The 21,432-nt window shown below is 43.8% G+C and overlaps 1 protein-coding gene across 3 annotated transcripts; it reads left to right on the top strand.

Moving 5' to 3' along the window:
* Positions 1–181: 181 nt before the first annotated feature.
* Positions 182–21,432, top strand: LOC114799227 (cGMP-dependent protein kinase 1-like). 3 transcript variants are annotated; one of them, XM_028995683.1, is made up of 21 exons: positions 182–308; positions 391–431; positions 845–1,028; positions 1,954–2,077; positions 2,357–2,523; positions 4,650–4,763; positions 8,331–8,436; positions 8,569–8,632; positions 9,132–9,209; positions 9,736–9,830; positions 11,672–11,737; positions 11,828–11,902; positions 13,060–13,156; positions 13,261–13,400; positions 14,768–14,857; positions 15,920–16,061; positions 16,649–16,812; positions 20,604–20,726; positions 20,845–20,907; positions 20,990–21,056; positions 21,151–21,432. In XM_028995683.1, exons 1-21 carry the CDS (start codon positions 239–241, stop codon positions 21,244–21,246), a joined length of 2,166 nt encoding a protein of 721 aa, XP_028851516.1. In that variant the 5' UTR covers positions 182–238; the 3' UTR covers positions 21,247–21,432. The 3 variants fall into 3 exon arrangements, with proteins under 3 accessions (XP_028851516.1, XP_028851517.1, XP_028851518.1); XM_028995685.1 differs by having other exon boundaries at positions 224–308; positions 793–1,028; XM_028995684.1 differs by lacking the exon at positions 11,828–11,902.

The raw sequence follows: 21,432 nt of genomic DNA, 5'->3' as shown, positions 1-21,432 counted from the left end.
GAGGGAGAGAGAGAGAGAGAGAGAGTGAGGGACAGAGGGAGAGGGAGAGAGAGTGAGGGACAGAGAGGGAGAGGGAGAGAGAGTGAGGGACAGAGGGAGAGAGAGGGAGAGAGAGTGAGGGACATAGGGAGAGAGAGAGAGAGAGAGGGAGAGAGAGAGAGAGAGAGAGAGAGAGAGAGAGAGAGAGAGAGAGAGAGAGAGAGTCTGTATCCGTGTTGGACACGAGGAGCTTGATCGGATGAAGCAGCGCGGGAACCGGTCCGCGTTTCCCGCCTTCTCCTGCGACGACGAGGCAGATAATCCGCAAAGTAAATGTCGACGATGATCGTTTATTGCAGCGTTATTAGTTATTTTTCTCCTTGTAAATTCTCCCGTTTTCACGTCTTTCAGCTCAGCGCGAAGGCAGGTGTGTCGGCTTCACATCAGCAGAGGTAAGAAGGAAGTTTTTAAATCATCAGCATAAACAGAATTCCTTTACCAGCATTGCAAACATTTTTTTTCTAGATTTAAAGGATTTCCAAGCAGAAATATTTAATTTGAATAATTAACGTTATTTGTATTTTTTTGGTATGCGACAATGCTAACAACACTATTATTACACCAGTTTATTACAGACTGCACAAATTAAAAGTGTTCTGACACCCACTAGTCCAGGACCAGTGATGTGGGGTGTTTTTGTGGTTGTAGGTTTGATGATCCTGTTTGTGTCTATTAAATATCTGCCGATAAAGGACTAAAAATCACGTAAACTGCGGATTGCGGTAACTGGTGTGGATTCCGTACACTTGCCAGGTGTGAAGTGGCCCCATGCACCGCCCGTGGTCCTGTTCTCTCCTGGCCGCAGGTAATGGGTACGCTGAGGGACCTCCAGTACGCCCTGCAGCTGAAGATCGAGGAGCTCCGCCAGCGGGACACGCTGATCGATGAGCTGGAGCTGGAGCTGGATGCCAAGGACGACCTCATCCGCCGCCTGCAAGGGGAGCTGGACCGTCTCCGGGTCACGCTGAGCGCCTCCGGATCCTCTGCAGGTATCCCAGGCTATTATCCATAATTAAGTGAAGTGATTGTCATTGTGACACAGCACAGCACACAACAAAATGTGTCCTCTGCATTTGACCCATCACCCTTGAGGTGCTCAGATCGGGATTCGAACCGACCGCAACCTTCCAGCAACCTTCCAATCATGGGTCAGATTCCTTACCCACTGAGCCATCTACTATATAATTATAATGCTGTATATTAGTCAACTTTCCTAAATGTAGGTCTCTGATATTCAGACATGATGTCACGACTACGGACTTACGGGGGAAGGAAGCGCAGAGGTCTGACATACTGGGAAGGGGGTTTTATTATTATTCATAAACAAACAAATACAAAGAAACAATGGCGCGGTGGCCGAAAACAGTTTAACATAAATCAAGAACTAAAACTAACCCGTAGGCGTGTGGCGATTGCCAGAACTCAAATTATAAGCAGTGTTACCAACTGAAGTTCACGAAAATGCCAGCGACCCCGAACGGGCGAAAACTTCCGGCATTTATGGGGCGTCAGGATTGCATTCCGGTGTGGAGCCCAGCTGCAGGCAATCCTGACACATGAACAATCCAGAAAAGTAGCTTTAGGTAGAACTGTGCAAAGATCTGTTCTTTCTTCATTACTTCTTCACTCCACATGCAAAATTTGGACCCTATTCTGAATGCTTCAAGGACGGTTGTATTAAAGAATGAACAGAAGCTAATTTTGGAGGACATTTTATGCTTATACATTTTGATTTTGTTTTAATTCTGCAAGTTAATGTTCTTTCCACATCAGAAAAGAAACAAATTCTTTCATTTCACACTTTATATAATCATACATTTTCCTTTCACAATGACTGAAGGTGTGAAATTAAAGGAGATTTGTTGCTCTTCTCCATTGGTTTCATGGGTGTGTGTGTTGTGTTGTCCATTTCAGGACGCTATGCGTTGCATAACTCTTCGCAGAGGCTGAAGAGGAGAGCCATAAGGACAGAGCCAATCGACCACGAGCAGAAACACTTCTCTCGGATCGCACTGACAAGCCACCGGAAAAGCCCAGAGTAAGGGAACTTGTGTACCTGGCTAATGTCGTCACACCGTCCTTCGTGCATTTCTCAGCGAAAAGCAAACCAGGGCCTTCAGGGCGCCGAACACGATCTTGACTCTGAAGAGCACATCCAGGGCAAATGTACTCTCATTGTGACACAAAAGTCGATGAGATTCTCGGCGCGGGGTGATTCATCCGCGCTTTCGTGACACCGGGCCCGGGGCAGTCGAGCACATGTATAGCGATCGTGACAGATAGGGGGTGTCCTCAGCCATTCTGCCTCTTTCCTCAGGTCACAGGAGCTGATTAAGACCGCTCTTCTGGAGAATGGCTTCACAAAGCACCTGGAGAGAGGCCAGATCCTGGCCATGGTGGACTGCATGCAGCCCACAACCGTCAGCCAAGGCTCCTGTGTCATTCAGGAGGGCGACAAGGCTTCTCTCGCCTTCGTTGCTGAAGGTAATTACACGGTTTATGAAGATTATAATCAGCCTCGTATTCACAGCTATGAAAAAATACTCTCACTTAACATTGCATATAGCCACTGAAGGGTTAAAATGATTTTTGTCATTTTGTTAATTCAATTTCCTTCACTTATTTCGGGAGCTGTTTTAAGAGACTGTCCTTTCTTTTTGGGCGATACTGCAGCACCTGCAATTTTATTTTTTAGCTGGAACTTTGTAGGCCAGGTCTCACTGCCTCTACCTCTAAGTACCATCCAACCTCTACAACTCATAAAAAATGCAGCAGCACGACTAATCTTCAACCTCCCCAAATTCTCCCACACCGCCCCTCTGCTACGTTCCCTCCACTGGCTCCCAGTAGCTGCACGCATCAGATTCAAAATACTGATGCTGGCCTACAAAGCCAAACATGGAGTAGCACCATCCTACCTCACAGCCCTTATTACACCTCACACTGCACCTCGCACCCTCCGAGACTCCAGTACTGCTCGCCTGGTCCCTCCATCTCTGAAGGTAAAAGGAAAACATTCATCTAGACTCTTATCTGTCTTGGCCCCTCGGTGGTGGAATGAACTTCCCCTCGAGGTCAGAACAGCTCAGTCACTGAGTATTTTGAAACGGCAGCTCAAGACCTTCCTCCTTAGAGAATATTTAGATTCACTTGTAACCTTCTTATTGTCTAAATTATGTATAGAAACTACAACAGAGAGAATAAAAAGATTGTATTCATAGTTGGGGGTCCTGGTGAACCAGAATTGATCTCTTCATCGATGGTAACATGGAAGCACGTTGTAAGTCGCTCTGGATAAGGACGTCTGCCAAATGCCTTAAATGTAAATGTAAATGTAATCCTCATATATGGACCACAACTGTCATTTCTGGAAACATCTGGGCCTGGTACGTGCTGTGCTCCACATGCTTCTGGAAATGCGCTGTTGGCAACTGTCATATGATCTTATGAACAGCCTATTTTTTTTATTATTACTATTTCATTAATAGTAATAAAAAAAAAACAACAACAACACAATAACCCCCAAAAGCACCCTCCTCAGCCCATACATCTGCCAGCTCCACCCGACTCGAGTCAAGTTGGTGTTCAGGTGCCTGGAACCTGCTCAGAGAGGGAAGCGTGCAGGACGTCCATATCTGAGAAGGGTGAAGGTAGAGCATTCAAACACGATGGACTGATGGAAGGAGGAACATGGTTTCTGCATCACTTGGCGTTACAGTTCTCCTCAGAAACATCTGACAGGCAGTGGGTTGAGGCTTGTCCCACCGAGGACGCCGCTGAAAGAGGTGCTGGGGGGGGTTCCTCTGCGTTGTGACAGCGACATTCGCGCTGCCACCCAGTTCTGTTGTTCATGAGGTGCTGAGCAGATGTGGGATGCAGCCTGAGATTGCAGAGGAACACAGAACAGGAATCGAGACGGAGAAGCACAAAGTGCGACTCAGTGATGAACCTGTCCTAAGGAGGCATGATACACGTGTTGAGGCAGCGTTCGCACCTCTCGGCCTGCTGAATGTGACTCACCACTGATCAGGTTGTATAGATCCAGAACACTAGGATGATATTTACTCTTACAATAGTCTGATCATGTATTAAAGTGGAAAATAGTTCCTATTTTCCTGTTAAACAAATGTATTTATTTATTGAATGAAGTTCTTTGTGGACCAATTTACTTTAAAAATAAAACCACACCTTTAGAAATACAGCTAGTCTGCTGTAGTGTTGGATTTATGGAAGGTGAGAACAAAAGGGGCAGTGGTGGCCTAGCATTTAAGGAAACGGACCCATAATAGGAAGGTTGCCGTCCCCACACACTGCTTCCCGGGCGCCTGTCATGGCTGCCCACTGCTCACTAAGGGTGATGGTTAAAAGCAGAGGACACATTTCATTGTGTCACCGTGTGCTGTGCTGCAGTGTTTCACAATGGCAATCACTTCACTTTCACAAAAGGGCTTTCCTGAAGAGATTGGAGATCATGTGTTAGAGAGTGGCTTTAATACATGGGTAGAAATGAACAGGGTGGCTTTTAGGTGTGGTCTTCCTTCAAACCCTCAGTTAGGGTCCCCATTCATCAATGGTTTTATCTGTTGAAGATTATATGTTTACATTTACAGAGGGGAAGATGGAAGTGTCCAAAGCTGGCCAGAGGCTGTATGCCATAGGACCAGGGAAGCTGTTTGGAGATCTGGCCCTCCTTCACAGCCACACGTGGACAACCACAGTCAAAGGTACCAATGTCTCGGAAATGCAATGCAGATTAGTACCCTGATGCGCGTGCAGGGCGTGGTTACAGTCATCCACCATGTATCATTGTAACCAGCAAGAGGAGATAAGAGGGATGGATGTCTAACCAGGATGAAGGGGTAAAAATCAGTAATAGTGTTTCTCGTTTTTTTATGGCTTCTTTTGTAATTTTTACAATGCATGTCATGATGGTAGGGCAGGGCAGGGCAGGACCCACAAAACAGGGCACATACAGACATGTCGAGGTAAAACTCAAGCAACAAACTCAACTCACGATGGCAGGGCAGGGCAGGACCCACAAAAACAGGGCACAAACAGACATGTCGAGGTAAAACTCAAGCAACAAACACAATGCACGATGGCAGGGCAGGGCAGGACCCACAAAAACAGGCCACATACAGACATGTCGAGGTAAAACTCAAGCAACAAACACAACGCACGATGGCAGGGCATGGTCGAGGTAAAACTCACAAACTCAAGCCATAACTCCGGACCGTAACATGGAGCTGGATCCCCCTGCAAAGTCAGGCCCCGACAATGCAGTTTGATGCAAGTGCATGTACCCAGTCATTCATCTTATAGGCTGTGGCTGCTGGAACTATGCAAAAATGATACTTTTGTGTCTTTTTATATCCAGCTTTGAGCAATATTACATTGCAATTAAAATTGTTCAAAGTTCTAAGGGCATCGGTCATTGCACATTGCATGACATTCATTAATGAATTGCAAATGATTAAATGCAAGATTAAATCTGAAAATGCAAAACATTATGAGATTTGTTCATTTAACTTTTTTATGTTGATTTAGATTATATTTGGATAAACCATATTTTAGGGCTTGTTTGAAGATCGCAATCCCTATGTAGCTCTCTGGTGTTTTTTATTTTATTAAAAAATTTTTTATCATACATCACTTTAATAATTAAACACTTTTGGTCTACCTGAGGATATGGTATCAAAATATTGACAGGGAAACAGCGAAAGCCCAGAATGAATGCGTTTTTCATGCGGAGTGTGTGAGGTAGAACCTGCGCTGCCCAGTGTATTATTCACACCCCGCGTAAGACCAGCAAAATGAAACATTCCCCGACCCGCATCCCCTCACACATCCCACACCTGCCACAGGAATACCAAAGCGCATGCCGGATCCAACCCAGCACTTTCTGCCCCCATTTTTATTACCATCCTTCAGGAGAGACCCAGGTGGCTCTTCAGACGAAGCTGACAGATGGCGTGGGAAAATAAAGGCACTGGCTCTGTGTCAGTGACGAACGATGGCCACCGTGACCTGGCGACGTGCGCGAGAGTCGTTAATGTTCCTTCATTCTCGGAGGCATGAATACTGCGAGGGAAATGTCAGGGAGGGAAATGAAACTATGCGAGGGACGCATTTCTTCTTTGGTCTGTTTCCATTGCCTCTGCCCGCTGCCTGTGCTCCTCCGTATCTGTCCGTCCCCGGCAATTCGGTGTTTGTTATAGAACGTCTGCTTTGATTGTCTGCCGCTTTTATCTTCTCAGAATATCACCTTCCCCTTTATTTCGCTCTGCCTGTATCCCGGCAGCAGCCGTTCTCCATTTATCACCCCCTCTATTCTCCCTGGCCTCCCTGCAGTTCTATCCTTTCAGCCCTTTTGACCACTTGCAACCCTTCCCCTCGCCAGTGACCTGAAATCGTGTCCCTCCTTTGTGGAGTGACAGATTCGTTCAGAGAGTCTGTACATACATCACTGTCGCCCATTGATGGTGGCAAATCCAAGATGACAGTCTCTTCCTGGCAACCTCTTCTTCTCCGCTCTCCCGCACCTCTTCATTTGAGAAACTGATGAAGATCAGCAAAAATGCAATTTTGTTCTGTATCTTTGTTTTAATCAAGCCTGGAAAAATGTGACTTTTTAAGTAAGTAACATCATACTTCGAAAAGGTAATTATAGCCATTTAATGACTGTAACTGATCATTTATCAACCTGGTCGGCTTATCTTTGGGGCTGTACTGTTTTTAAACTCAGCAACATGAACTCATTAAAGTGCTAATTAAACTAGAATAGGGAATGCAATGCTTGGCAAGACATCAATGACAGTCCCCTGAGAAGAATTCACATTTGCCGGAGCATGCATTCATGCAACAAATTCCTGAACTGGTCAAAGTGGAGAAAATGTTTAACATTTCCTGTTGCTCTCGTCTTTCATTACATCCAATAAGGTGGATGAGGAAGATGTTGGCATTTCAAAGTGATGCCTATAACACAAGGTGGAAAGATTTTCAATGGTTGTTATTTACAGGCTGCTGGGTGAACAGCTTACAATAATCAGTCACTGGGATACCAGCATTTGTCTTGTATACATGTAGTTCAGGCCAAAAGTTTGGACACACCTTCTCACTCAATGTGTTTTCTTTATTTTCATGACCATTTACATTGGTAGATTCTCACTGAAGGCATCAAAACTATGAATATACAAAAAGTGGAGACCTGGTCTCCACAGTCACCGGACCTGAACCCAAACCAGATGGTTTGGGGTGAGCTGGACCACAGAGTGAAGATAAAGGGGCCAACAAGTGCTAAACACCTCTGGGAACTCCTTCAAGACTGTTGGAAAAGCATTTCAGGTGACGACCTCTTGAAGCTCATCGAGAGAATGCCAAGAGTGTGCAAAGCAGTGACCAGAGCAAAGGGCGGCTATTTGGAAGAAACTAGAATATAAAACATGTTTACAGTTATTTCACCTTTTTTTGTTAAGTACATAACTCCACATGTTCATTCATAGTTTTGATGCCTTCAGTGAGAATCTACCAACGTAAATGGGCATGAAAATAAAGAAAACACATTGAATGAGAAGGTGTCCAAACTTCTGGCCTTTACTGTAAATGCAGTTGTTTAGATCCTTGCCTCTTGCTGCAGTGATCCATCAGGAACTCAGTTATTACGTGCCTTATTTTTTCTCATGCAGTAATCGAGATTTTTCCATGTGCATTTTTCTGTATCAGCGTGAGGCAGAAAAAGCTTTAATTTAAAAGTGGTGCTTAAACGCGGCAGAGATGGATGGCTGGCGCAGGACCGCAGTGTTATTTCCACAATGCCCTGCAGAACCTATTCATTTAGCTCATTATTAATTTACCACCTCTCAGGCACAAGTTTGCTTTCTTCTCTTGTTCAGTTCATGGGGATAGGAAATAGAAAGAATGGGGTTAAAAAAGGAAGGTAGGAGAGATGGAGACATATACTGTACATCTATGCAGTAAATAAATCTCTCTATGAAATGAATAGCAGCTCCACTGCACCATATTTTCATATCAGTTAGAAGGAGCTGCATTTGCAAAGCCTAGAGTTTTATTTATTCAGAACTGTTCTTTATATAAAGGAATAAAATGATATCTTCCGTCTCTTCATCTGGAAGCAGTACAGCAGTTTATTTATGGCTATTTTGGTTTTAGTCTTTTAGTTTTTTTAATAACATACATATCTTTCAGAATGATTTCTACCACCTTTTGCAGTCCATCTATTTAATAAAAAATGTGGTAAATGGCCGCTCGTCTTTCTCTTGTTCTCCCCACAGCCTTAATGAACATCCGACTCTGGGCCATAGACCGACAGTCATTCCGAGCCATTATGCTGAAGAGCGGCCTGCTAAGAATCTCCCAGTCTCTGGAACTGCTGCGCAGGTCGTCACCGCGGGTTACAGCTCTCTCTACCAGCTCATTTGGCCCTCGGCAACGGGCCCCGAATAGCTTGTCGGAGGCAAATTCTATACGCTGGGTGCAGTCTGCTCATCTCCATTATCTCTGTGTCTGCAGCGTGCCTTTCTTAAGGTCTTTATCAGAGGAGCGTCTGATTAAGGCATCTGAGGCATTGGAGGAGGTATGTTGCCTTCACTTCAATGTCTCTCATGTTGATTATTAATACAAACAGTGTTTACAGTTTTGGAAATGATGCACATATATTTTTATTTCGATTTTCATTTGAATGATTTGATTTGTTAGCATCGATTCATCGATTAAAGGTTAGTTACTTTATTAACGGGTGGTCTTATTCTAGTACTCTCTAGTGTTTTAGTTGTTGTTAGTAGATTAAATGAATGCTGGGTCAAACACATGTTTTAGGGGTAGTTGATGATTAGGGTTGGGCTGGCGATAAGTCACGAGTGAAAAATAAATTCACATTGAAACCTCACATATGCTATAGCCTGTACAGAATGGCCAAACTTCGTGTTATAATCTACTGACTGAAGAATGACTTGACATTTCCTCGCTCTGCACTGCTGTGCTTCACCAGACACATCGTGGTCATTTTTTTGTGCCGCCCCCTTCTCTGTGTTTGTGCGTTTTGGCTTTCCGCTGCATCCCGGCTTCCCACTCAGTCTCAGTTCGGTGACGGTGATTACATCATCCGACATGGCTGCCCAGGAGACGCTTTCTTCATTGTCAGCCAAGGCCAGGTGAGCCCAGAGGACAGCCGGCAAATCCGTCCTGTGTGAGGCCTGCAAAACTACATCAGTACCAGCTCCTCTGGGCAACGCTGCTGTTCATTACAGATTTATTTCTTTTTTTATTTCCTTGTCTTCTTATATAACAGCAATATAGGAACCCTTTTAAAGCAAAAGAATTGATGTTGCGACTGGGAGAAACTGTGCTATAACAGGAAATGTAATCAGGACTCGGAAATAAGGAAAAACTATATTGATTTAAAGAGAAAAACACAAAACTAAAAGGTGTATTTCTGAAGAGTATGAGGTAAGCCCAAGCAACAAGACGCACTGAATGCATTTTCTTTCAGCTGCCAGTCATGAGGATATTTATTTATCAGCGGTGTCCCTGTAGCTTCGAGCGTTTGTTGGGACTAAATAAAGACTCTTTTCATGTTAAATTCAAATGTGATGGGGGAACGACAGCTCCAAGGCACCACTATGAAAAAACAATCCGTCTCCTTGGGCTGGTGTGTTTACGTCAGCTGCCTGTCTTCAGGTGAGAGTGACCGAGAGACCGTCAGTCGCAGAGGAGCCAGTGTGCCTGTCCACTCTCGGCCGAGGGGACTGGTTCGGAGAGAGAGCTCTGCAGGGGTAAGAACACGAAACCCGGAACGAGTTCTCTTAAGATGACTTTCGGATGCAAGGGATAGTCTGTGAAGTCCGTGTTCATCGCACTGTAAAAGCGGTGGGTAAAACGGACCCATAATCAGAAGGTTGCTGGTTCGAATCCCAGACCGCCAAGGTGCCGCTGAGGTGCCACTGAGCAAAGTACCGTCCCCACACACGGCACTGTGTGCAGTGCTGCAGTGTTTCACAATGACAATCACTTCAAATTCACCATATGATAATGAAATTGGTAAGAATACAAAATGAGGTCGATAAGTTGTGAAAAACGTGCAGTATTCTCTGCCCTGAAATGCTTGGGACGCCCCTGAAACAAGTGTCAATTACTGTCTATCTTTGAGACAGATTTTGGCTTGAGGACGTTCCTCTATGCTTGCAGCTGATCTTCCAGCAAATTTGCAAGTTGGCATTATGTGTGATGGAAGAATTCGATTCTGGAGACTTTAATGGTCCCGGAGGAAACAGCAACAATACACAAGGACACAGAGAGACAGGGAAGGAGGCTCACCAGAAATGGTGGACTATCTGTGAATCTGAGCTGCCTCTGATGAAAGTGGCCCGGCCTGTTGATATCTCAGCTGCCGCTGTGGGTGGCTGGTAATGTGTAATGTCTCATGGTGGAGCAGGAGAAGCACCGATGCTGATGTCATCTAGCTGTTAGGCTCATGCTAGTGTCATCAAGCCCATCATTTAATCCTAAACACAAAAGTCACGAAAGATAGGAATAACACGTCATTACACAAGTCTCGCACTTAGAATTTAGTTTATTTATGTTACCATCATCTCACTTGATCATTAAGAGGATATTCGGTTCAATCCTACTAGCCCAACACCATATTTAAGTGTGCGGATTTTAATAATGGGTTAGCGCAGAATATACTGTTACCACAAGATACCTTTATAGATCTTGTGAAGTCTAAACCTCGAGAGGTCATAGCTCTGTTTGTGGCCAAAACAGCTTCGACTGGTTGAGGAACTGATGGATTATACAGAACTCTGACATGTTTCTCTGCAGAAGACAGCTGGGTCAGAAGGTGCTCAGGTAGCTTCTTTCAACAGCATCATCAACTTAGATCCAGTGTGACATAAAATACTTTTTTGACAAAGTCAAAAGGTCACAACTTTTTTTTTTTTTTTTTTGGAACAGGACATTTCAGATTAAAATGCCCACTGTAGTTCTTTTGATATTGACAGAATGTCTAACATTAGCTGATTTGTACTAGTGGTGTCATGAAAAGAAATCTTCATGCAATTTCCCTTCAGTAAGAGATTGACCACACAAACCTTAATAAATGTTTGCAATTTTTTGTCCATTCCACCTGACACAATGTCACCCAGGGTGGCTACTCATGTCACCCACCTGTAATATGTAGACATGTCAGGACCACAGACTCTACCAAATGGGTATAATAGGGGTCCAGATGATGGATGGATTTATATAGCATCACTTTTGGGGTAGATGTGAAGGTTGGAATGCAGTTGGGGAGAACACCTGGCTCCCGGGTCTGTTTTACTGACAGATGTCCCCAGCCTGTTCCAAATGTTTTCGGCTCATCAGCGGCGTCTCCCCGACTGATTTTTTGCTGATTGGCAAGAGTGCAGACTAAAGGCTGACAAATTCCCTCCAAATTATACACAATCAAGCGCACAGTAGGCATCAGTGGGCTCTCAAAGCAAATTATGTCTGAGCCTCGCACGCTGGAGAGCTTTGTGAGATAAATGCTGATGATTTTCACTACAGGTGGCACATCTTCATCTGTACTGTATGTCTGCAGATGTCAATGTCCAAATATGTGCTCTGTTCCCAGAGAGGACATGAGGACAGTGAGTGTCTCAGCTGTTGGAAGTGTCACCTGCCTGGTTCTGCAGAGAGAGTAAGTGAGGTCATACGTCTATGAAGTTGTGTGCAGGCACTGAACATTGTGTCGCACTTTCATTGGGCTCCTTCTCGCTCTGTTCTTAAGGGCTTTTAAGAAAATCCTGGCAAGCTTGGACGAAGACAGCAAGATGGCAGGCGATAACGGTGGCTCTCGGGCAAAGTATGCCATCAGTGTTTGCATAAAATCATTGTAATTAATGAGAAAAAGTAACCAAGGAAAATGCTACTACAATCAGGCCACATTATCTGCCAGTGTGTTCAGGTTCAACTTATCTGTTCTTACATTGAAAGAACAAGATTTTCTGGCTTGTTAAGGTTCATTTTTTTTTCGTTTTCTTTCAATATTTAAACCTTTTATGTTTTAAACCTTATGCTGAATACAGTATTATTTCAGTGATGGCAGAATTGTTTGACATGCATATTGGGTACTGCTTTCTTGTTCATGTTTAGTGTTTATCATCTTCAAAATTCATACTTTATTGTGTGTGTGAAGCTGGTTTTAAGTGAGAAAAATGGCATTTGATGCATTATCAGCGATCATGATTATGGTATGGAAACATTTGTGCAGAGGCTTGAGAAGGTTCCAAAAGCTCAATCATCTGAGTAAATGGCACAGTTTAAAAGGGGGTCAGAAAGGAGCTCCCCAAAGAGCTCTGCACTGATGTTTGAACAAACAGCTTGTAAAGGGCCTGGCCGATGGAACTGAGCGAAGAAATTGATCCAGTAAAGCAGAAGGGGTCTGAAAGATGAACAAGGTGCTCTGTTGTTGTGTTCGTACAAAAGGAAGAGAAAAACGTAGGACTTGTGGTGAGGAGAAGCTGTTTGGAGAATGAGGCAGTAGTCTCATTTTGATCTCTCTCCCAGCACTAAAGATTTCAGAGTAATAAGAGTGCGTACCTGAGATGTTCATCTGCAGCAAATGCAGTCTTTCTGAAGACATTTTCACACGTTTATGTGGGAGACCTATTACAAATGAGCCTAAAAGTGTCTGGAGCACTGAAGAAGCAGAAACTGGAGCTTGAAGAAATGTGATGTTGTCCAGTAGGGGAGGATAAAGAGCTGATGACGAATTTTGTTCAGACAGAATGTTTTATTTATTTTCAGATAATTCAGGTTATCATATCTCTCTGTGTCCTGGCTGAGATAATGGCAATGTGCAGAGAGGGGATCAGAGGGGTCTGTCTTGGGGAACTGGTTGAATCAAACAAAATGAAGGTTGTGACTATTGACACTGTCTTACAAATAAATATGATTCAGGAGATCACCAGATCTGAAAATGTGTATATGACATGTATTTATCATCCTCTTTATGAACAGGTCACAGGAAAGCTCTCGTCTCACCTCTGGAGCTTCACTAAGTGATTTCCAAGTGATCTGTACACTGGGTGAGGGCCAGTTCAGCAGCGTGGAGCTGGTGAGTGTGTCCAGGTTAAGGTCTGATGCATTTCAGGGTAAAAGGGTTTTATGATGTGGATTTTGATGCTTTGTTGGTATATGTGTTGTCGTCCCCTCATCCAGGTGCACCTAAAAGGCGATGTTAGTCGCTTGTTTGCGCTCAAGATTGTGCCAAAACATTCTGCCATCAGCTCTGGTCAACAGGGACGTCTCCAGAATGAGAGAAAAATCATGATGGAGTCTGACAGCCCATTCATAGTCAGGTGGGAACCTGGCACCTGAAATGCACGCTTTTTATTGCTATGCATGTCCACTGGAGCAGAGCAAATTTGCCCTGTATGTCCAGAACCATTTCTAGAGGGCCATTACAGCAACTGGGTGGGGGATGTTTCCCAATAGCATACTTACAGTCGTGGCCCACAATTTTGAGAATGACACAAACACTGCTTTTCACAAAGTTTGCTGCTTGTGTTTTTATGATACCGATTTGTATATACTCCAGAATGTTATGAAGAATGATCAGATGAATTGTTAAGTCCCTCTTTGCCATGAAAAGGTTTTAATGTCACAAATGGACCTGCTGAGGTCATTTCAGCTATCGTTACCACAAGTGAGAGTGTTGAGGAGCACATAGGCAGGAGATCATACTGAGTTAGAATAGCAGACTGGTTAATTAAAAGGGGGGTGATGCTTGAAATCATTGTTCCACCAGTGCAGAGCTTGCTCAGGAATGGCAGCAGGCGGGTCTGAGTTCATCTGCTCTCACAGTGAGGTGAAGACCTCTGGAGGATGGACTAGTGTCAAGAAGGGCAGCAAAGAAGCCACTTCTCTCCAGGAAAATCAAAGTAAAATAAGTGAAGTGAAGCCATTACGAGTCTGGTGAGAAAAGGTGACGCTATACGTCTCGTGCCGACATTAAAGCATCCTGAGACCATTCATGTGTGGGGCTGCTTCTCATCCAAGAATACAGCCATGAACAAAGAATGGTACCAAACCATCAGCAACTTCTCCCAACCATCCAAGAACAGTTTGGCCTTTTCCAGCACGATGGCGTACCGTGCCACACTGTCATAACTAAGTGGCTTTTGACATTTTGGGTCCATGGGTCCAGTTGAGAACTTGTGGTCGATCCTCAAAAGGCAGGTGGACAAACAAAAAAACCCAAATTGCAGAGAACTTGAAAAAAACACTGCAAATATTGACTCTTTGCATAAACTTGATGTAATTTTCAATAAAAGCCTTTGAAACTTATAAAATGCTTGAAATTCTACTTCAACACACCAAACAAACAACAGACAAAAAGATTTCAAAACACTGAAGCAGCGAACTTTGCGAAAACCAGTATTTGTGCCATTCTCAAAACTTTTGGCCACGACTGTACACTGTTAGAATGAACGCACGCTTTGGCACCCTGATTAAATTCACTCCTAAATGGCTGTCATGCTGCACACACTTTTCTTACATCCATTAAAGTGTAGATATCCGAAATTCTAGTTGCTTCGCTGTCAATCCTATAACCCCCATTGAAACAGAACAGTTTATTTTGTTTGGCTGATTTGCTTTTTTCAGTGTTCATTTGCCTTTGTGCGTTTGTGTACAGTGTGTTAATAGAATTGTGTTCTGTTGCCAGGTTGTGCTGTACTTTTAGAGATACTAAGTTCGTCTACATGATAATGGAGGTCTGTCTGGGAGGAGAACTTTGGACCTTGCTGAGAGACAGGTGCTCTTCTCTCTTCTCTACTTTATGCTGAGTAAAGAAATGGTCATTTCATCTACTGTGATGATGAGAATTTTGAAGAACTGTAATGACTTTTGTTCCTTTTGTATCGTGGGTTACATTGGCTTCAGCACACCACACCAGTAAAATGTTCATTAGCCAGTTGCTGGATCCTCTCACACAGGGCCGGTTCTAGACAGGCATATATGAGGGGGCAGACAGAAATGTGAAGGGGGCACAAGGTGGCAACAGAGGCAGGAAATGTGTGGGGTGGGGGCTGGCTCTGGAGAACTGTTTTTCTCACGGAACTTTGTCAGGCCTCTACACCAAGACCTGTCCAACTTTGAAGGCTGAGTTTAGGGCCACTGAGGCAAAACAAACCCCCTGAACATGACAAGGTGGTAACTAAAAAAATAAGACTTAATATTGATCAACAAAATAGATAACAACTTTTATGAAGATATTTACACATCTCACTATTTCCAATATGAACAAAACAAAAAAAGGATTCATCGCACAGCATTAACATTGTGAGCTGCTGGGGTGGAAAGTGAACTTTACTTTGTGTCTGGGTCCTCCAGCCGGATCTATACAGTAGACAGGCTGACCGGGGTGCTTGTGGGATCGAGAAAGTAACGCTGTGTGATTGTTCCTGGTCGTTTCCTGGATAAACACCCAGATGAAACTGTACGAATAATTCTCATGCGGAAAAAAAACCCACATCGGTGGTGATATTGAAAAAAGCGGCTTTGGCCATTTGGGGCGCAGAAATAAGAGGCGGCGGCGCGTATGGCTGCATGTTAGAAAGGGGGAATTACAAAAATGAATTAGATTTACTATAAATAGCTCAAGGCATTAACGCACGAGTGCAGAGCTGGCTTTAAAATGCACGGTGTGCTGAGAAACTTGACAGCAGGGCGTTTGCATAGGAACAGCGATTGGACGTTTAGCTGTGGGGATGGTGAATGGGGATTTGCGCTAAAACAGAGCTACTGTACTAAATCTTGTGGGCCATCTATTACTTTCTTTTTCAACTTCTAAACTGTGTGTGTTTGTGCTTTTCAGCGGTGCGCTTGATGAAAGCTCAGCGCGGTTCTTTTCAGCCTGCGTTGTGGAAGCGCTGTCCTATCTGCACAGTCGGGGCATCATCCACAGGGACGTGAGGCCGGAAAACGTTCACTTGGACCACCATGGATATGCAAAGCTGGTACTGTGTACAGAGGCAGCAGTCCTGCACGGTTCTCCGGAGATCTTGGGGCTTGATGCTTATCTGATGAGTGAAACTGCACAGGACAGTGGGTCTCCAGGACCCGCCGTTTAGCAACCCTAGAATGAGATGGACAGGAGGATATTCTCTGGTGGAACGTAGGCCTCACTAGTAGAAGTTGAATAATTATTGCAGTTCTTAAGTCGGAAGGCAGATTTCATTTGAGATGTGTGTTCAGCCGGCTAAATTAGCCTTCTCCTTCTAACGACAACATTAAAGCTCTTCGACTCTTTGAACCTGAACATTTCCACCTCTAAAAAAAGCAAGGGACACCTTGGATAAAACTTTAATCAGAAACCTAATAAGACCTTCAAAGCAAGGGCTTCCTCACGGGCCTCCTCCCAGAATGCTGAGGGAGTGTCAGGCAATTGTGGAAAATCAAACAAAGCATCTGGCGGGTTAAGCAAAAGGTCAACGGGGAACCTCTAAAACCAGGATGAAAACCACCGTTTTCCAATATATATTCGCTTCTGGAAAGGTAGGAAAATAAAAAAATAAACCTGAACAGTGTTCATGCTTTTTGTCAGATGGGCTTTGGCTGCGCTAAAGTTGTGGCTTGTGGAAAGAGGACCTGGACTTTCTGTGGCAGCCCTGGCTACATGGCTCCTGAGATTATCCTGAACAAGGGACACTCTGCAGCGGTGGACTTCTGGGCCCTGGGTGTCTTCATTCACGAGTTACTAAGTGGAAGGTAAGATAAGACCGTAGGTTCACTTACAAATTCACAGCAAAATTTCATAAATTTATGTTAAAACACAGTTTTTTACTCATTTAAAAGAGTGATTCCCTGTTGGTTTTCCACATCAACTCTCATTGTTCACTTTCACTTTTATCTTTTGTATCTCAGTTGAATTGGCAGTAATTCTTATATAAAAGCTTGTTTATGTAACAGTGCTTTGCCCCACCGGGGCAACGGTGCAGGCCCCAGCCCTTCCAGAATTTCTGGGTTGGGTCTTGATGTTCTGTCACTGTGTGTGCGTTGTGTGAGCGAGCGCTTGTGCCTGTGCATGTATGTACGGTGTCTGGTCGGTGGGCTGGCATGGACCACTTGGTACGGTCATGGTCAGGGTCGGTGGGACTCTGGGTCTTGATGGGGTGTGTGTCCACGATGTTGCTGTGTTTTTCAGATGTTCTCATGTGGAGTGTCCCCCCGTGTGAGTTTTCCTTTCCTCGTTTGCCCATCCCCTTCATCAAAGTAGATTCCTGTATGTTTGTTCATCCCACACTTTCAATAAACCGTTTTTTGTTTAAGCACCTGTACCTGGGTCCTCCCCTTTAGAAACCATTAACCTTTTCCCTAAAATAAATTTTTAAGTACCCCACTTAGTACCATATGTACCATTTTGTCTTGCTAAATTTAAAGTTTAGCGCTGCTTTTTAAAATTTCCTTTACCGTTTATTATATCTAAGAGTATTGATCACTTTTCTCTGACCTCCAATGTTTCTGTATAGACAAGTCTATAGGAAAGAAGGTACAAAACACAACCTCTGTCAGACATCTGTGGCCCAGCCTTATAATCAGTAGGTGCCTTCATTGTGTAAAAAGAAAAAAATTAAGAGACACAGACATGTAATAAATTACCGATCCTCCATTCAGGTAGATGGGTCCTGTAGGAAAACCACAGATTTCTGAAGACACACTTGCCATATTCAGTGTACAGCAACCTTTCTGAACAAAAAAAACGTCCAGTGCTGGTGTGAGTTTCCTCTGAAGGAATCAGTGCTCAGACCGACCAGAGCCTGCTCCCCTGTCATTATACAACTGGATAATAGGCTCTCCGATTGAAAGGGTTGACATAGAAGGGAGATAGGTTTACCCTTAAGAAGCTGGACCCAAGAGACAGATTGCATGTTGCTCTTCAACAAAGCCCTCATTCTGTCAGCGCAGAGACAGTGCAGCAGACGATGTGAGGAAAGGTTGATGGAGAAAAGCAGAAAAACTTCACAACAGATCAGGGGGGGTAGCAATGAGGGAGATAAACCTTAAAAGTGGGAAAGGCCGTACTTTTGTGTAACACCTTTGTTCATCATATCCTGTGTAAGGCTGGCACACTGAGGCACATTGAAAGGAAATGCTGTGTTTTTGCTCCTGAAAAAGGTGCTTATTTGGCTTCTTTTTTCAAGAGAAATTATGCAATAAATAAAGTTAAAGCTAGAATATGTTCAAATTCACCTTGCTAAGTAACCAAAAAGATTTTACATGAAAAAAGATACGATTTTGCACTGCATTTACAACTTTACACTGTAATTCCGCATATGTTTCCACGTACTCAAGGAAAGTAGGGTGTACTTTTTTCAGATCTTTTCCAGACCTTAGGAATTAATAAAGGGCCATACAAGCCATGAAAAAGCACATCATTAGTAAATGGTATTTCTATACGCATAAAGGTGCAGCAGAGAGCCTGTTTCACTCTTCTGCTTACTTATTGTTATACACAAGACATGCATCTTACTTGGTGACAATGGTGTATCAGTGCTGACAAATGAAGAATTCTCCTAATGTCAGCGAGCCCCCGAGACACTCGGTGGGAACCAGCGCAGAATGTTGAGTTGGTGTCGGGCTGAACATTCCCTGCATCCCAAAAACCTCAGAAGAGACTCGGCAGCCATGTACTGGACATGAACAGCTTGGTCCTGGAGTATCAGGTTTTTAGGTTTTCCAGCTCTTCTGAATTTGCAATGCCATGCAAAGGACTCTCTTATTCAAGGGTCTAATAAAGGGGTGTGATCTTAATGAAAGCTGGAAAGCCAGGTTTATTATAACATCTAAAATGTATGTAATGCTTTAGTGCCTTTCATTGTTAACATTTAGTCCAAAGGATTCAGTTCCCACCACCCTGAACTAGTGAGTAGGTTTCCAGGAACACGGCTCAATTTCACATTGTATCTCTAAAAAAAGGACAAAGACAAGGGGCTTCTGAGGACAGATCTGGCTAATTCCCCTCGAAAACATGCTGCTCCTCTGGTAAAGCAAAGCCATTTTGTTCTGTTCAGTCACAAAAGCCATTTTCCAGGTAATGCATCTTAGGCCATCATACAGAACACAAGTTGTCCAAATTTCTATTGCTGTTAATGAGAGCGAGAACAGAACATTCTGATATACAACAGATTAACTTCAGCAGCGATGTCATTTTCTTAAAAGCTTTGATAAACTTTTATATCTGTATTTGTCTGTGTATCTGTAATCCCTGAGAAGATTTCTTACATTCATTAAATTCTGGAATTATGGAGGAATCTAGTGAATCTGTGGGCTCAGAGCAGGGCTGCATTAATGATCACAGTCAGCGTCCTCATCAGCCATCATTAAAAGATTGATTGAACAGATCAGATAGCGGTGGCCCACGCGGCGTCATAGCAGGCAGATAGCGACGGTTTTTACCCACTGCGTTGAGCAGATGTGACGTTGGAAGCCAGGCTGTGGAGTGAAGACACGTCTTAAAAGCACCAGCAGAAAGAATGTGCACATCTTCTACCCTTCTTGTGCAGAGGGTTGTATGCTCATGGTGACAAAATTATTTAGCAGCCATCTGCCACCCTTGGAGCCTCATCTTGGCCTCAATTTGTTTGCCAAAAGGAAATGGTAGCCAACCTTCCTCACCCTGGCAGCACACGTCTGCCGTCTCCAAAATGACACCAGCCAGATGTCAGTCAAAAAAGGCCTCAAGGCCACTTCCCCCATCTCACTAGAAACTGTGTGACACCAGCAAATGTGTGTAACAGTGCCACCTTGGACAGTAACAGGTTTACATTCCATTTACTTAGACTTCCGACCACTTTAAAGAATGACACTGCAGCTGTTAATATGAACAATCGTGTCAGAGAACCACTAGAGGGTGGGCCACATACCACAATTTAAGAACCAAGGGTGCAAAATACAGTACAGGCCAGAAGGTTGGACACACCTTCTCATTCAATGCGTTTTCTTTACTTTCATGACCATTTACATTAGTAGATTCTCACTGAAGGCATCAAAACTATGAATGAACACATGTGGAGTTATGTACTTAACAAGAAAAGGTGAAAAAACATGTTTATATACTAGTTTATTTGCACTGATTACTGCTTTGCACACTCTTGACATTCTCTGGATTAGCTTCAAGAGGTCGTCACCTGAAATGGTTTTCCAACAGTCTTGAAGGAGTTCCCAGAGGTGTTTAGCACTTGTTGGTCCAGCTCACCCCAAACCATCTGGATTGGGTTCAGGTCCGGTGACTGTGGAGGCCAGGTCTCAACTTTTTGTTAAGTACATAACTCCACATGTGTTCATTCATAGTTTTGGTGCCTTCAGTGAGAATGGTCATGAAAATAAAGAAAACACATTGAATGAGAAGGTGTGTCCAGACCTGTGGCCTGTACTGTACTTCAGTGTAAAATATTTTTAGGTGTAGCAATGTTAATTTTTTTTTTGCTGTATTACAGTAAAACCAAAATGTAGCAGGAAGATACAGTGTGAGAAAGACATTTTTTCCTCTGGTCTCTCAGTCCCCCATTTTCAGGCTCTGACCAAATGAAAACCTACACAGCCATCCTCCAGGGCCTGGATGCATCGGAGTTCCCTAAATCCATCACCAAGATACCTGGAAACCTTATTAGGAAGCTTTGCAGGTACAACTGCACCCTAAACATAACTTCATCCACACCTCTGGTCAGAAGGTAGCCCAGAAAAGCTGCCCTCTGGTTCTTATCATCGTATTGTGACCTTCATCTGTTTGAACCCTCTCAGGAAAAACCCCTCAGAGAGACTTGGAAACCTGAGGAACGGGGTCAAGGATGTCCAGAGACACAGGTAAGACACCTGGAATTGTTCACCTGCGTCACTTGAAATTTTGATCACCCTGTTTTATTCAGGCCTCGGTTATGTGCTGCAGGTGGTTTGAAGGTTTTGACTGGGAGGCGTTTCGTAAGCAAGCTTTGAGCTCTCCAGTCACGCCCTGTGTAAGATAGACTTTGTATGCAATTCTAATCCTTGACACTTACTTCCACATTTATTACGACACGCATTCTCATACGTCCCCTCTTTTCTCTTTAGGTCCGTCACTTCTTGGACTACAGCAAGTCCACCTCCCACGCTGCTGACCACAAGAACTCCACAAATGAACTGTCAGACTGGGACAAAGACTTCTGATCGAGCAAAAAAATCATGTATCATGATCTTATAATGTCTTGTACTCTTTGTAAAGATACCCTGTAATGCACAAAACTGTTCTTACAAACTTTGTAAAAACCAGGATGAACCGCGTTTCATGTAACATTTTCAGCAACTTCTCATCATGAAACTGGAACTGTCAGTATTAAATATTGTTGAACAGTG

Source organism: Denticeps clupeoides, chromosome 11 (genome assembly GCF_900700375.1).
Source record: "Denticeps clupeoides chromosome 11, fDenClu1.1, whole genome shotgun sequence".
NCBI classification, from domain to species: Eukaryota; Metazoa; Chordata; class Actinopteri; order Clupeiformes; family Denticipitidae; genus Denticeps; species Denticeps clupeoides.
The sequence above is the reverse complement of the archived record's forward strand: the minus strand, read 5'-3'. Positions and strand labels throughout refer to the sequence as shown.